This window comes from Bison bison, unplaced genomic scaffold (genome assembly GCF_000754665.1).
Source record: "Bison bison bison isolate TAMUID 2011002044 unplaced genomic scaffold, Bison_UMD1.0 scf7180017864464, whole genome shotgun sequence".
Classification (NCBI taxonomy): domain Eukaryota; kingdom Metazoa; phylum Chordata; class Mammalia; order Artiodactyla; family Bovidae; genus Bison; species Bison bison.
The window spans coordinates 3608048-3624162 of NW_011495025.1; the positions used below are offsets into that span (position 1 = coordinate 3608048).

Here is a 16115-nt window from a genome sequence, read left to right on the forward strand (position 1 = left end):
GTAAATTACACTGATTTTTAAACAAATAATTCACTGATTTTCACTAATTTAATCTTACTGTTAGATTTGTCTGATCATATCAACATTTTTTTTTTTAATTTGTTTAACACTCATCTAACTTTAAAGAAATGTCCTATATGATTCAGGAAATTTGTTAAACACATTCCCAATACTCATTTATTAAATTAAAAAGCCCATGGTGTTGCGTGGAGGGGCATTGCAAACACCCTTGGATAATCATTCTTACTCTGGTTATTTACTTATTTTTGGCTGCATGGAATGTTGGATCTTAGTTCTCTGACAGGTTTTGATCCCGCAGCACCTGCAGTGCAAGCGCAGCATCTTCACCACTAAACAGCCAGGGAAGGCCCATAAACATGCTTACCAACTGTTTTCTTACTAAAAATTACACATTGCACCTAAAATCCCTTCCAATTAGTTTTCTAGGCCAGTAACCATACAGTACAAATAAATTTTATAATAAGAGAACAACAAAAACAAAAGAGTAAACAGAAAGTGTGAAAGTGAAAGTGCCAGTCGCTCAGTCGTGTTGGACTCTTTGCGATCCCATGGACTGTAGTCTGCCAGGCTCCTCTGTCAATGGAATTATCCAGACAACAATACTGGAGTCCTTTGCCATGCCCTTCTCCAGGGAATCATCCACAGCCAGGATCCAACCCAGGTCTCCCACACTGCAGGTGGATTCTTTATTGTCTTAGCCAAGAGGGAAGCCCAAACTGAAAGGAAACATGAGAACAAAAACTATTTCTGTAGATAACTGTATTAAAGTTTTTATTTTATTACAAGTAATGGGATTATGTGAAAAAATATAACAAAAAAGGAAGAAAAAAATTATAAGGTTCTTCCTTGTTATAAGAGAGAAACTTTAAAAAAATCATTAATACTAAAAAAAGAAAAATAGAATTTCTTAGGGCTTAAAGCGAGGCTTTTTTTCTTTTATTCCATTTTAAATGAAGGCACGGATGTTCTGGGTTGTAATAGCAAATGATCTCCAAAGGAGGGAGTTAAATAGGTAGTGTGAGACAAATGTCAGATGATGCACATTTGACTTATCTTAGAATTAAAATCTAAGATGTCAACAGAGCAGCATTAAGAAAAATATCAAATAGGAGCAGTTCCTAGTCTAATATACTAAACTCATTAATCACTTTTTTATCTTAAAAATAAAATAATTGGGATATTTTCAGTTAAAAATTATCCATATACATGTTTGAGTAAGCATCATACAAATAGGTCAATAGAAATAAACTATTTATCTATAGTAAAAAGGTAGTATTAATCTAAAATGATTAGTTGGAATTAAATTCAATGAAATGTAAATTACCCTTTAAAAATTCCTGGCTTAGAGAATATTTCAGTTTTCTTTAAAGACATCTATTATGAATATCTTTTTACTAGAATAGATGTCAATGCTAATCATATAATAATATTGCTTTTCTTGCTGACAATAAAGAGTAAGACTCCCTGATTTCTGAATAGGTTTAATAAACAGATATAATTATTGCTCATTTTCCATCAATTTTAAATATCAATTCTCTTCAGTTTTTTCAAATATTATTTTATGAAGAAAAACAGAAGAAAACAATCTCATTATATTCTGAATATTGACTTTATAATGAATATCATTGCATTTTTAAATTATAAAATTAAGTACCCTAAGAAAGGCCCTTGACTCTTCCTGTCATTTTTTTTTACTTCCTTTTCACTTGTATTGATTTTTTAAAATTAAAATCCAGACCAAAGAGAGAGGTAGAAAACTGAATACTTGAATGTTACAGACTTTGAGATTAATATCTTTTAGTATAACAGCAGTTATTAAGTTTGCCTTGTTCAAAGAGGTTCAGAATATATGTCGAGCAAATGGTCAGGGAGCCTGGAGTAGAGCAGAAAAAACACGCTGTCAATATAGAAACTATATAGTCATACATATAGTGGTGTGCTGGTAAATATGTAACAGCAGCTCACCAAAATTTAGGGCTTCCCAGGTGGCACAGAGGTAAAGCCTCTGCCTTCAATGCAGGAGAAGCAGGAGACACAAGTTCGATCCCTGAGCGGGAAAGATCTCTTGGAGAAGGAAATGGAAACCCACTACAGTATTCTTGCCTGGAAAATCCCATGGACAGAGGAGTCTACGGGTTCACAAAGAATTGGAAATGACCAAACAACTGAACACACACACACACACACACACAAATTAAAAAGCCCTACCTTGTAGTGTATGCCAATTTCTGTAGCATAACACTCCCCTATGGCTGATTTCAAGCTACCAAAGTGACTTAAATAAATCTACAATTGGGAAATATGTACAACACTATTATATACTATTTCCACATAAAGATTCAATAGATGTAAATACGTAAATAAGCTCACAAGTGTAATTAAACAGAAAATATAGTAAAGTTAGTTGGAAATGTAGAACTTTGAGTACTAATTACCTTTTAAAAATACAATTTTTTTCATTATAAACATATATAATTTAACCTTTTTAATGTCTGTGCTTAACTGCTTAACATGCCACTTCTAAACACAACTGCATAGATTCCAGACACAAAACTACCCTGGTGGTATAAGCTGGCACAGAATGCAGAGATTTCTTCCAGTATTTACTTTAATAGCTAACATAAGCACATGACTGGATGTCCCCCGTAGTCTATAACAATCATTTCCCTTAAGTTCCTTTCTTTCCTTGATTCAATTCTGGCCTCTAGCGGTAGCTGCTAGTGTTATTATTATTGTCATTGTTAGAAAAGGGAGTACAACCTGATCATCATTGTAAGGAGCCATTATACCAGTCATACTAAACAGTTACATTTCTCTCTTCTCACACTATCTATTAATATCTTTTAAAAATAATGAGAAATAAATTAAATAATAATAGGATATAATAAAAAGTCACACTGGGAGTCAGAAATCCCACTGTTGTTCTGAATTCAGACCGACTAGAGGAAAGTTATTAAAATTTTGGTCCTTTCATTTCACATCTTTGAAATAATATTGTGTACACTTTTACAGAAATCCTCTAAAGAAAATAACTTTTAATTACAAAAATAAAACCATAACATACTTGGATCCTAAATAGTGGTCGATTCTTGGATGTAAAGATCAAAGACTTCCCCGAGTATTCTACTAACTAGTTCATTATCTAATTGGGCAAGAGGGCAGCTGTATTCAAAGGGCAAAATCAGTCAAACATTAAGATTGATTTTATTAGATTAATAGTTATTTGAAAAAAATGACTAAATAAACTAGTTTTATGGTATCATACAACATCTCTATATCATCAAAGTGAAATCCTGTTGAAAGGTCTCTAAACAGATTTTAATAATATATAAACACAACGATCAGAGAAGGCAATGGCACCCCACTCCAGTACTCTAGCCTGGAAAACCCCATGGATGGAGGAGCCTGGTGGGCTGTAGTCCATGGGGTCACAAAGAGTCGGACACAACTGAGCGACTTCACTTCACTTTCACTTTCATGCATTGGAGAAGGAAATGGCAACCCACGCCAGTGTTCTTGCCTGGAGAATCCCAGGGATGGGGGAGCCTGGTGGGCTGCCGTCTACAGGGTCGTACAGAGTCGGACACGACTGAAGCGACTTAGCAGCAGCAAACATAATGATAACTGATGCCAATTTTTCTTTATCTAACCTTCCCAAGACTAGGTATCAGTTTATTCTCTTTTCAGTTTCTCTGCAAAATCTTAGAATCTTTAAGTTGAAGAGTACCTTATAAAACAGAACTACAAACACTTCATTTGACATATGAGAAAGGCTAAGTTCCAAGAGAATTGCTGACCCCTGCCCTGCGTTATGCAGTTAATTATTGATAGAAGAGAGACTAACCAGGTTTACAGACTTCACTATTTACCAGCAGTAAAAACATTAATCTTATAGCAGACCATTACCTCTTGAAGAACTCTCTTCATCTTTAATAATAATGTCTTGACGGCCGTGCAGTCTTGTAACATCAGTCTGAATGGCAGAGAATCTATGCCTCCATTTTCTTCCACACTTGGCAGGGGCCAATCTGAAGATGGACTGCTAGGCACTCCCCTGATATGGGAACATCTGGCTTCCTGATCAATGTCTTTTGCTAATTTCAGGGAAAGGTTCCTAACAGGAAAAAAAAAAAAAAGAACAAAAATTACTATGTAGCATATTCAGAGCAGTATTTACCAAGCTGCTGATCAATGTTAGGAGTGAGCTGGAAAAAAATTCCTTGTGACTCTCATTATTTCCTCATATTAGTCTGAAAATTCTGAAACCTTTTGTCCAAATTATTAAATGGTTCAATTTTATATGTAGCAGTAGTAAGATTCGATGAGAATCATTGTTTCAGAATGTGCTTTTTTTCCTCCAACTGAAATTCAATTTACACACAATAACCATATGTTTACACTTATTTAACCCTTTCAAAATTTTGAAAGCCAAAAGAAATCACTGAAAGAGAAATTTCATATAGGGATTTTCTGAAAATAATGTTTAAAAATTATCTGGAAAGAAAAGATTAAGAAAGCAAAAATTGGGATAAAATACCTTTGGTAATTATTGTTTTAAATTACTAAATCAATCAATTGTGTATTAAGCCATTTTGTGGATTAAGAAAGACTAGTATGCATAAGATTTTATGTGAAAATAGTGAAGTAAATATAAGGTGTATAACTCCCTATGTAATGAGCATGCTTATCAAATAATCATTAAATATTTAGTACAGTAATATGTGGAAAACTATTATTTTGTACTACTAGCTGCTGCTGCTGCTGCTGCTAAATAACTTCAGTCGTGTCCGACTCTGTACGACCCCATAGACAGCAGCCTACGAGGCTCCCTCATCCCTGGGATTCTCCAGGCAAGAACACTGGAGTGGGTTGCCATTTCCTTCTGCAATGCATGAAAGTGAAAAGTGAAAGTGAAGTCGCTCAGTCATGTCCGACTCTTAGCGACCCCATGGACTGCAGCCTACGAGGTTCCTCCGTCCATGGGATTTTCCAGGCAAGAGTACTGGAGTGGGTTGCCATTGCCTTCTCCTAATCAACAATTATTTTAAAATTATGCATTTCAAAAATACTTTCACACGCTTTAATTAAAGGTGTGTATAAAGAAAAGATATTAAGATTAACAGTTTTTCACATGTGTTTAAGAGGCAGATATAAAAATATATGAAGGGAGGAGTTTATGACAATGGTCATTTTTAATGAGTTTGTCTAAATTTATTTCCATTCATTAGAACCAAGGAACCTACACAATAAAGATAATTAAACTCATAGCTCAGGAAATTTATGAAACATTAGTTTAGGACTTTTGCTCAGTTTCAATAGCTTTTATGTATATTATTCTCTGAAGTAAATGACAAGGTCACTTGGCAACCTAAATTGAAAAAACAGAGTTGCCTTGGAGCTTGCCACTAAGATCAGGTAAAGGTGCAAATAAAACAGAATTTCCTTGGTTAATTTATGCAAATGTGATTATTCAATTTATAAAACATTGGATAATCAGTAAAGAAAACACATTTTTGGATCACACAATTGTTTATTTGTCTTTATAGGTATATTCATTAATCACAATTGTCATTTCAAATGGTAAGATATTAATTACTATCCCATCTTTATGTTTATAATGAAATAATAAGTAGTCATAGCTAACATTTTTTAAGGATTGACAGTAGGCCAAGTACTGTGCAAACCACTGCATGTGTGTTAATTTATTCAAATGCTGAACAAGACCAAGAGTTAAACATAGTATGTTCATTTTTCATGTGAGAAACAGGCCCAGAGAATTTCTCAAATTTAAATACCTGAGAACTATTCTCAGGCTATTTAACACCTGAGAAACTTCCCTGGCCATTCAGTGGTTAAGACTCCCAGATTCCAATACAGGGGGCATGAGTTTGACCCCTGATCTGGGAAAACTAAGAACCCACAGTACTGCAGATTGCACCAAAAAAAAAGTTGACCTGAGGTGAATCAACCTAAGTACCTAAGCAGGATAAGACTGTTTTCCTACTAGCCATATAATGTATATATAGGACTTTTCTTACTAGCCACCAGGGAAGCCCTAATATATGTGTGTGTCATCAGTTAAGTCAGTTCAGTCGCTCAGTTGTGTCCCACTCTTTGCGACCCCATGATTCACAGCATGCCAGGCCTCACTGTCTATCACCAACTCCCGGAGTTCACTCAAACTCATGTGCATCAAGTTGGTGATGCCATCCAGCCATCTCATCCTCTGTCGTCCCCTTCTCCTCCTGCCCCTAAACCCTCCCAGCATCAGGGTCTTTTCCAATGAGTCAACTTTTCACATGAGGTGGCCAAAGTATTGGAGTTTCAGTCTCAGCATCATTCCTTCCAAAGAACACCCAGGACTGATCTCCTTTAGGATGGACTGGTTGGATCCCCTCGCAGTCCACGGGACTCGCGAGAGTCTTCTCCAACACCACAGTTCAAAAGCATCAACTCTTCAGCGCTCAGCTTTATTCACAGTCCAATTCTCACATCCATACATAACTATTGGAAAAACAATAGCCTTGACTAGACGGACCTTTGTTTAAAAGTAATATCTCTTCTTTTTAATATGCTATCTAGGTTGGTCATAACATTCCTTCCAAGGGGTAAGCATGTTTTAATTTCATGGCTGCAATCACCATCTGCAGTGATTTTGGAGCCCCCCAAAATAAAGTCTCACACTGTTTCCACTGTTTGCCCATCCATTTCCCATGAAGTGATGGGACCAGATGCCATGATCTTCGTTTGATGAATGTTGAGCTTTAAGCCAACTTTTTCACTCTCCTCTTTCACTTTCATCAAGAGGCTTTTTAGTTCCTGTTCACTTTCTGCCATAAGGGTGGTGTCATCTGCATATCTGAGGTTATTGATAGTTCTCCCGGCATCAATCTTGATTCCAGCTTGTGCTTCATTCAGCCTGGCATTTCGTGTGATGTACTCTGCATATAAGTTAAATAGGCAGGGTGACAGTATACAACCTTGACGTACTCCTTTTCCCATTTGGAACCAGTATGTTGTTCCATGTCCAGTTCTAACTGTTGCTTCCTGACCTGCATATAGGTTTCTCAAGAGGCAGGTCAGATGGTCTGGTATTCGCATCTCTTTCAGAATTTTCCACAGTTTATTGTGATCCACACAGCCAAAGGCTTTGGCATAGTCAATAAAGCAGAAACAGATGTTTTTCTGGAACTTTCTTGCTTTTTCCATGATCCAGAGGATGTTGGCAATTTGATCTTTGGTTCCTCTGCCTTTTCTAAAACCAGCTTGAACATCTGGAAGTTCACAGTTCATGTATTGCTGAAGCCTGGCTTGGAGAATTTTGAGCATTACTTTACTAGCATGTGAGATGAGTGCAATTGTGCAGGAATTTGTGCATTCTTTGGCGTTGCCTTTCTTTGGGATTAGAATGAAAACTGGTCTTTTCCAGTCCTGTGGCCACTGATGAGTTTTCCAAATTTGCTGGCATATTGAGTGCAACACTTTCACAACATCATCTTCCAGGATTTCAAATAGCTTAACTGGAATTCCATCACCCTCACTAGCTTTGTTTGTCATGATGCTTTCTAAGGCCCACTTGACTTTACATACCAGGATGTCTGGCTCTAGGTGAGTGATTATCTGGGTCGTGAAGCTCTTTTTTTGTACAGTTCTTCCGTGTATTCTTGTCACCTCTTCTTAATATCTTTTGCTTCTGTTAGGCCCATACCATTTGTGTCCTTTATCAAGCCCATCTTTGCATGAAATGTTCCCTTGGTATCTCTAATTTTCTTGAAGAGATCTCTACTCTTTCCCATTCTGTTGTTTCCCTTTATTTCTTTTCATTGATCACTGCGGAAGGCTTTCTTATCTCTCCTTACTATTCTTGGGAACTCTGCATTCAGATGCTAATATCTTTCCTTCTCTCCTTTGCTTTTCACTTCTCTTCTTTTCATAGCTATTTGTAAGGCCTCCCCAGACAGCCATTTTGCTCTTTTGCACTTCTTTTCCATGGAGATGGTCTTGATCCCTGTTTCCTGTACAATGTCAAGAACCTTGGTCCATAGTTCATCAGGCACTCTATCTATCAGATCTAGTCCCTTAAATCTATTTCTCACTTCCACTGTATAATCATAAGGGATTTGATTTAGGTCATACCTGAACTAGGGGTTTTCCCTACTTTCTTCAATTTACTCTGAATTTGGCAAAAAGGAGTTCATGATCTGAGCCACAGTCAGTTCCTGGTCTTGTTTTTGCTGACTGTATAGAGCTTCTCCATGTTTAGCTGCAAAGAATATAATCAATCTGATTTTGGTGTTGACCATCTGGTGATGTCCATGTGTATACACACACACACACATATATATAATACTTAATGTACCTCAGGTAGCGCTGTAAGGACTTCATATATGCTAAACCATTTAGTACTCATACAACTCTTTGAGGTATTATAATCCTTACCTCACAGTTGAGGGATTTGAGTCTCAAAGAGACTCATATTAAGGTACATGGCTGATGGCAACACAGCAAACAAGGGGCAGAGCTGAGATGTGGATGCAAGCAATTCACTCGAGCTCTAAGTCCCTACAAGATTCCTCATCTCATGTGAAAAACAAACAAGTGAACAAAAAGAAAAAAAAAAAAATACCTGTAACTACAAAGAATCACTTACGTTTTCACTTTTAAAATAAATTAAGTGATATGACTGATTCACTTAATTACATACAACTTGGAGTAAAATATACAATCATTCTTAACTTTTTAAAAATTTTATTTTAGTGTCTTAGAACAATAAGAGTAAAATAAAATATAAAAATGAGAAGTCACAGTGTGTATAATAATACTATTTTAGTTATCACAGAATTTTCAAAGATTTATCAGGTTTTAAGTTGTGAACTCATCTGGTGTCTGACTCATATTAGGCTGACTCAGTAAATAACTGTATTATTGAATTTGAATAAATGAATGCAATAATAAAGTTAATAAAACATAATTCTTTGTAATCATTTATGCATATAACTCTCATTTGTACACAGAAAATTTTCTGGAAGGTGAATTGTTATGTATTGCAGGACCACCACCCATGGTGCCAAATTCCCCACCACTCTTAAAATACAATAATTAAAATAACAGTTTTATAATTCCTTTTAATTAGATTGCTGTTTCTTTGAACCTCTGTGTTCAATCATGCTGTAAACATCAATAAAGACTGAAACCACCCATTCAGAGACTAAACCTTCTGAAACCAAAATTTTTAGAAACCACACCTGTGTAAAGTTCTATGTGTTCAATTTCAGGAAATTACTGAGGATCTGAGGATTACAGTTTAATGTTTATATATCTACGGATCACTGCTATTTCAGATAGTTAAGAATGGGCTATATGCAGAAGTGTACTTAGAAGAGAAAAGTAGCCATTTGTTTTCTACTTGAAACTTTGGATCTTTCTTGAATTTTAACAAGAGGGAGACCAATGGCATCGTTTCACAATTACAGAAGACATCCACATTGTGTCTAGCAGAGCAAGGGTGATTGATGATTTGAGATTAAGAGGATTCTGTCACTGACCTCAAGAGGTTCACCATGATTATTAACTGCTTAGTAATTGACACCAAAAAAATAACAACTAATATTCCTCCCCATATGAAAAGCACATCAATTTATTTTGAAATGCTTTGTTTCAACATGACAAATAGTGAGCTGTAATACCACAGTAATCAAAAGCATCCTTCACTAGGTTGAGGCAGTTGATGAAATAGACTGTTAAGCAGGGCTGCTACTCAGCTGCACAGGCCAACAGAGCCATCCACAGTCATTGGATTTCTGATTGATTGGTGCCTGGGGTTTACAATAATTAAATATTTTGAAAACCAAGGTTTTTAACAACAGACTATGATTGTGCCAAAAATACCCATGTGTTTCTGGGAATATTCACCTCAAAAGAATCCACCCCTGTAACTGATAAGAAAAGGAGAAAGGACTCTAATATGAAGTCATAGTTTCCTCTAGCACAGACAATTCATGATAAGACCAGCAGGGTAGAGTAAGGTTCAGGGGCTCTCCTATTCCTGCATTAGTAAGGCTCATGAGATAATGCAATTCATGCACTTTGGCATATGTAGCTCTCTGTCTGCCAATACTCTGAATTATTATTGTTTCAGAAAACTGAAGAAATGTGTTTTATATAAAAAAGATGGTCCCTAACTTCACACACACACACACAAGGGTAAGACACTGAGGCCTGATACAGTGATTCATTAACCACCCTAAGTACTGCAAACAGAAAACAAACACAATGTAATCTCCACTGAGCACATCCATACACACATCACCCTGTCTACATCAAATTCATGAATCTTTGGTAGATTTGCTCAGTAATATTTTTATTTGCCTTGTTGCTTCTAAAGGACAACCAAGTCTTTATGACTGAAAATTAAGCAACATTTAGATAAGGTCAAATTGAGATGTATGGGCTTTTCTCAGTCTGTAAGTTTTAAATGATAAAGCTTTTGCCCTGAAATGTGCCAAGCTCTATCCTGCCTCAGAAACTTTGCATATGTATGATAAAGTGTTGCTTACCAACCTTCACATCTTGCCTTAAAATACATCACTTCTTCAGGGAAATCTTTGTATTTGGTACCCACACCCCTCTATTTCAAAGACACACAGGTTCCTCTTTTCTATGCTATGCCTTCCTTTGTTGCACTTGTCACAGATGTAGTTAATAAAATTAATTTGAGGAGACCTCTGGGAACACATTGGACTAAACTGTCCTATACTCTGCCTCCTGTTCTGAATACAGAGAAATACTGGATAAAGTATAACCCCATTTATTTTTAAACATATAGTGCAGGAGGGAAAGAGAAAAATGTCCAAGTGCCAAAGAGCAAAATTATACAAATTGACACTGTGATGGTTTCGGGGTGTTGAACTTGGATGCAATCTGTAAAAGCAGAAGTTGCAGTTTTAATGCCTATGAAGACACAGGACAGCATTTGCCAATGACGTAGAATATTCACAGTGCTGGGAGACATGAGAGTTCCAAACTTAAAAAAAAAAAAAAACTCAAAAAATCAATCTGGTCTACTTATAAATTAACTGTCTGCTAGAACACTCTTCTTTCTCTAAAGGAAGACAACAAAATGCATACTCTCAAAACTATACCATTCACAATGCATGGCAAATATTCAAATGAATAGACACACAAAGAAGCAGAAAAAGTCTGTTGATCCTCTGAGATGACCCATATATTGGGCTTAACAGGTGGCACAGTAGTGTATCTGCCTTCCAATGCAGGAGATTCAAGAGACATAGGTTCGATCCCTGGGTCAGGAAGATCGCCTGGAGTAGGAAATGGAAACCCGCTCCAGTATTCTTGCTTGGAAAATTCCATGGACAGAGGAGCATGGTAGGTTACTGTCAATGGGATCGCAGAGTCAGATGCGACTGAACACATACACATGACCCACATATTGGAATTAGCAAACAAGGATTTTAAGAAGCTATGATAAATATGTTCCAAGTCTTAAAAGAAAGAGAGGACATAATGCTTAGTCTTATCAGAGAAATGAAAAGTTATCATAACAGACATTGTTGGCTGTCTGCCTCATATGCATTCATACTTCCATCCTGCCTCTTTAAAACAAAAGCAAACATAAAAACAAAAAAAACTCCCTGTAGGCTAAGTCACTTCAGTCGTGTCTGACTTTTTGTGACCCCATGCACTATAGCCTGCTAGGCTCTTCCGTCCGTGGGATACTCCAGGCAAGAATACTGGAGTGGGTTGCCATTTCTTTCTCCAGGGGATCTTCCTGACCCAGGGATCAAAACTGAGTCTCCTGCACTGCAAGTGGGTTCTTTACCATCTGAGCCACCAGGGAAGCCCCCTGCTGCCGCTAAGTCACTTCAGTCGTGTCCGACTCTGTGTGACCCCATAGACGGCAGCCCAACAGGCTCCCCTGTCCCTGGGATTCTCCAGGTAAGAACACTGGAGTGGGTTGCCATTTCCTTCTCCAAAGCATGAAAGTGAAAAGTGAAAGTGAAGTCGCTCAGTCGTATCTGACTCTTAGCGACCCCATGGACTGAAGCCTACCAGGCTCCTCCATCCATGGGATTTTCCAGGCAAGAGTACTGGAGTGGGGTGCCATTGCCTTCTCCGGGGAAGCCCCCTAAAACACCCTAATTTGTTCAAATGCTGGCTTTCCTATAGCTCCAAGAAATGATAGGAGTCTAGTGGAAGTCTTCAAGGAAATGTTTCCTCTCTGGGTAGAAGAGAAATGGGAAGGAGACCGCCATTGTTTTGACTTGATGTATTGCTAGAAACTATAGGTGTACCCTGCAAATAGGAAGAAACTTGGCTGTGGGAAAATCAAATCATAAAAAACTGAGTAAATCCGCCTCCATATAATGTCATTATTCCTCTGAATTAATCAATACTGGAGACTCACTATCTTTAGATTTCTTGTTTGACAAAATAACCTTTTTTGACTGTTTAATGAACTCTGAATTAAGTTTTTGTCTTGAAGCTGAAAGCATTCTATTATTACTACTAAAGAAAATATGTCAATAAGAACATAAACCTAGAAATAACAGTAGGATAATATAATTCATTGTGCAAATATTTGTTTAATGGCTATATTTGGGGCTAGGGTTAGGAATAGTGCTTATTTTTCTTGTTCAGTAATATATCCACAAAACCTTGCACAATCGTATCCAATACTCAAATCAAAAGAATAATCAAATTTAGTACTAAAAAAGCATTATAGATCTATTTGCTGTGGCTGCTAAGTCACTTCAGTCATGTCCGACTCTGTGCGACCCCATAGACAGCAGCCCCCCAGGCTCCCCCATCCCTGGGATTCTCCAGGCAAGAACATTGGAGTGGGTTGCCATGTTCTTCTCCAATGCATGAAAGTGAAAAGTGAAAGGGAAGTCGCTCAGTCGTATCTGACTCTTAGCGACCCCATGGACTTAAGCCTACCAGGCTCCTCCGTCCATGGGATTTTCCAGGCAAGAGTACTGGAGTGGGGTGCCATTGCCTTCTAAATTCTTATTTAATATATAGGGAGCTCAAACCTAGATGAATTTTGTAAGTGTCACACAGTTAGAAGGTGTAGAATTTCAGTCTCCTGACTTCTGGTCCAATGCTTTTTTCTTCATATTGCATCATATGGTTCAAATTTAAAATATTCTTGTATTTATCTATTTAGTTATTTTCACGAAGATGGAATAGTAAAATATTAGCTTACAATTTAATGGAATAAGATTAAATAGTAAGGAACCCTACTCCTCTGAACAGTTAGAATTTCCTTTTCCAAAATTTTCAAGAAAGTAGGTATATTATGAGTACAAATCTGTTCATACAAACTTTGAAAGTAGTTTAATAATAAAAAGAAATGACTGATTTGATTGTCCTTGTTCAGTAACTTTTCTCCCTCCCATTCTCTACTTTTATTTTCATTTGTCATTTAAGATATGGTTTAAAGATCATTTCAGTAAGAAAAAGAATCAGAATTAATGAATGTAGAATAAAGTGCAATGAAGTTCAGCAAAGAGTGACTCAAATTAGTATTTAATAAATGCCACGTGCAGGACTTCCCTGGTGGTCTGGTGATGAAGAATCATGCATGGGACATGGGTTTGATCCCTAGTCCAGAAAGATTCCACATGCTTCCAGGCAACTAAGCCCATGCACCCTAGAACCCACGCTCTGCAACAAGAGAAGCCACTGCAATGAGAAGCCAGCATACTGCAAACCAGAGAGTAGCACCCATGCAGCAATGAAGACCCAGTACAGTCAAAAGTAAAAATAAATAAATATGCAAAACATTTCTAAAATCCCATGTACATGCATACATATATACCAAAATCTGCTTGTGCACATGTATATAGTGTTTACTTTTCAAGTATTCATTTAATTGTAGATATTGTACATTTTAATCATGCTATGATTGAATTAATAGTGTAATTGACTTTCTTTCACAGAGCACTCAAGCTGTCAAAAAGTTGATGGCACAGAATTGTCAAAAACACTTTATACAGATAAAGATCAAATTTTTATTTATTGTCCCCTGATACTGTAAAAAGCGATTCTCAACTTAGAAAATCTCACAAACCGGTTGATCTTCCGCTAACAGATATCAATCAATTTTTTAACTTAAATTCTTTTTCTCTAGTCTTCCAGGTAATTCATCATATCCTTGTTGTTTAGTAGCTAAGTTGTATCTGATAATTTGCAACCACATGGACTGTAGCACATCAGGCTTCCTTGTCTTTCACTATCTCCCAGAGTTTGCTCAAACTCATGTCCATTGAGCTGGTGATGCTATCCAAACATCTCATCCTCTGCCACCCGCTTCTCCTTTTGCCTTCAATTTTTCCCAGCATCAGAGTCTTTTCCAATTGAGTTGGCATCAATTCTCTGATATATTTACAGACTCCAATATTCAACATTTTCCTTATTTTATATTTCTCTATTCTGGGGGTCAGGAAAAATTTACCAGCCTCTCATCTACCACTCCATGGAAGTGATTTTATTTGGAAACTGTTGAACTATAGAAGAAAAACAAGTTAAAGTCAAATAAAATCTTATCTCTGAGTAATAATTATCTTAATATGATATCAAAGAACTTTTTAAATTGTTAATTCTACTGGAGTATTTTTGAGGGCTCCAAAATCACTGCAGATGGTGATTGCAGCCATGAAATTAAAAGACGCTTACTCCTCGGAAGGAAAGTTATGACCAACCTAGATAGCATATTCAAAAGCAGAGACATTACTTTGCCAACAAAGGCCCATCTAGTCAGGGCTATGGTTTTTGCAGTGGTCATGTATGGATGTGAGAGTTGGACTGTGAAGAATGCTGAGCGCCGAAGAATTGATGCTTTTGAACTGTGGTGTTGAGAGTCCCATGGACTGCAAGGAGATCCAACCAGTCCATTCTAAAGGAGATTAGCCCTGGGTGTTCTTTGGAAGGAATGATGCTAAAGCTGAAACTCCAATACTTTGGCCACCTCATGGGAAGAGTTGACTCATTGGGAAAGACCCTGATGCTGGGAGGGATTGGGGGCAGGAGAAAAAGGGAATGACAGAGGATGAGATGGCTGGATAGCATCACCAACTTGATGCATGTGAGTTTGAGTGAACTCCAGGAGATGGTGATGGACAGGGAGGCCTGGTGTGCTGTGATTCATGGGGTTGCAAAGAGTCGGACACGACTGAGCGACTGAACTTTACTGACTGATATTGTTACTAAATTGTTTTCAGTTCATTTATAATGGTGAAAATCATTTAAAAGTGGGAGTTTTGCTATATTATTTTAGTCTGGTTAATGTCTTGATTGGTGACAATATTCTATAATTATTATTTTAGACACAAGGCATACTTTATAGTTATCTATGATATATATTTTGTAGTTATCTATGGGCTCCCCTGGTAGCTCAGCTGGTAAAGAATCCACCTGCAATGTAGGAAATCCTGGTTTGATTCCTGAGTCCAGATCTCCTGGAGAAGGGATAGGCTACTCACTCCAGTATTCTTGGGCTTCCCTTGTGACTCAGTAGGTAAAGAAACCTCCTGCAATGAGGGAGACCTGGGTTCAGTCTCTGGGTTGAGAAGATCCCCTGAAGGAGGGCATGGCAACCCACTCCAGTATTCTTGACTGGAGAAATCCATGGACAGAGGAGCCTGGACTGAGCGACTAACCACACACAAACATTAGGTATACTTTATATATTGTAATTAATTTGACGTATCTTTTAGTGAAAAAGTACACAGAGTAATTTATTATTTTATATTTGCTTTTAAAAAAATAATCTTTTAAAGTCATAAACTCAAGCTCTAATGACTTGCCTTACTATGAAACTCTTTTTTTTAAATCATTTTCAACAATAAGAATGTTATATTTATAGGATAACAGAATTAATAAGATGAGAAGCATCACTTTTAGACATGTAAATTGTGTTTTTGAAAATAAATGTTTCCCAATGCTACTTTCTGCCTTCCCTTTTCCCTTAAATATCAGGGTAATAAGTTGCAAAAGTACCAAGGTTTTGCTTCAGATCCACATCATGTAGAGAATTTGATTAATCTTGCAGAACCAAACTACCACCATAAATG

The 16115-nt window shown here is 37.0% G+C and overlaps 1 protein-coding gene across 3 annotated transcripts in view; it reads right to left on the reverse strand.

The window, feature by feature from the left end:
- The window catches only part of CCSER1 (coiled-coil serine-rich protein 1), a 1491930-nt gene that overhangs the window by 947587 nt on the left and 528228 nt on the right, over window positions 1-16115 (reverse strand). For all 3 annotated transcript variants that reach the window (XM_010860144.1, XM_010860145.1, XM_010860146.1), the window contains exon 6: window positions 3928-4135. In XM_010860144.1, coding sequence (XP_010858446.1) covers window positions 3928-4135 — 208 coding nt within the window. The remainder of the gene's footprint in view (window positions 1-3927; window positions 4136-16115) is intronic.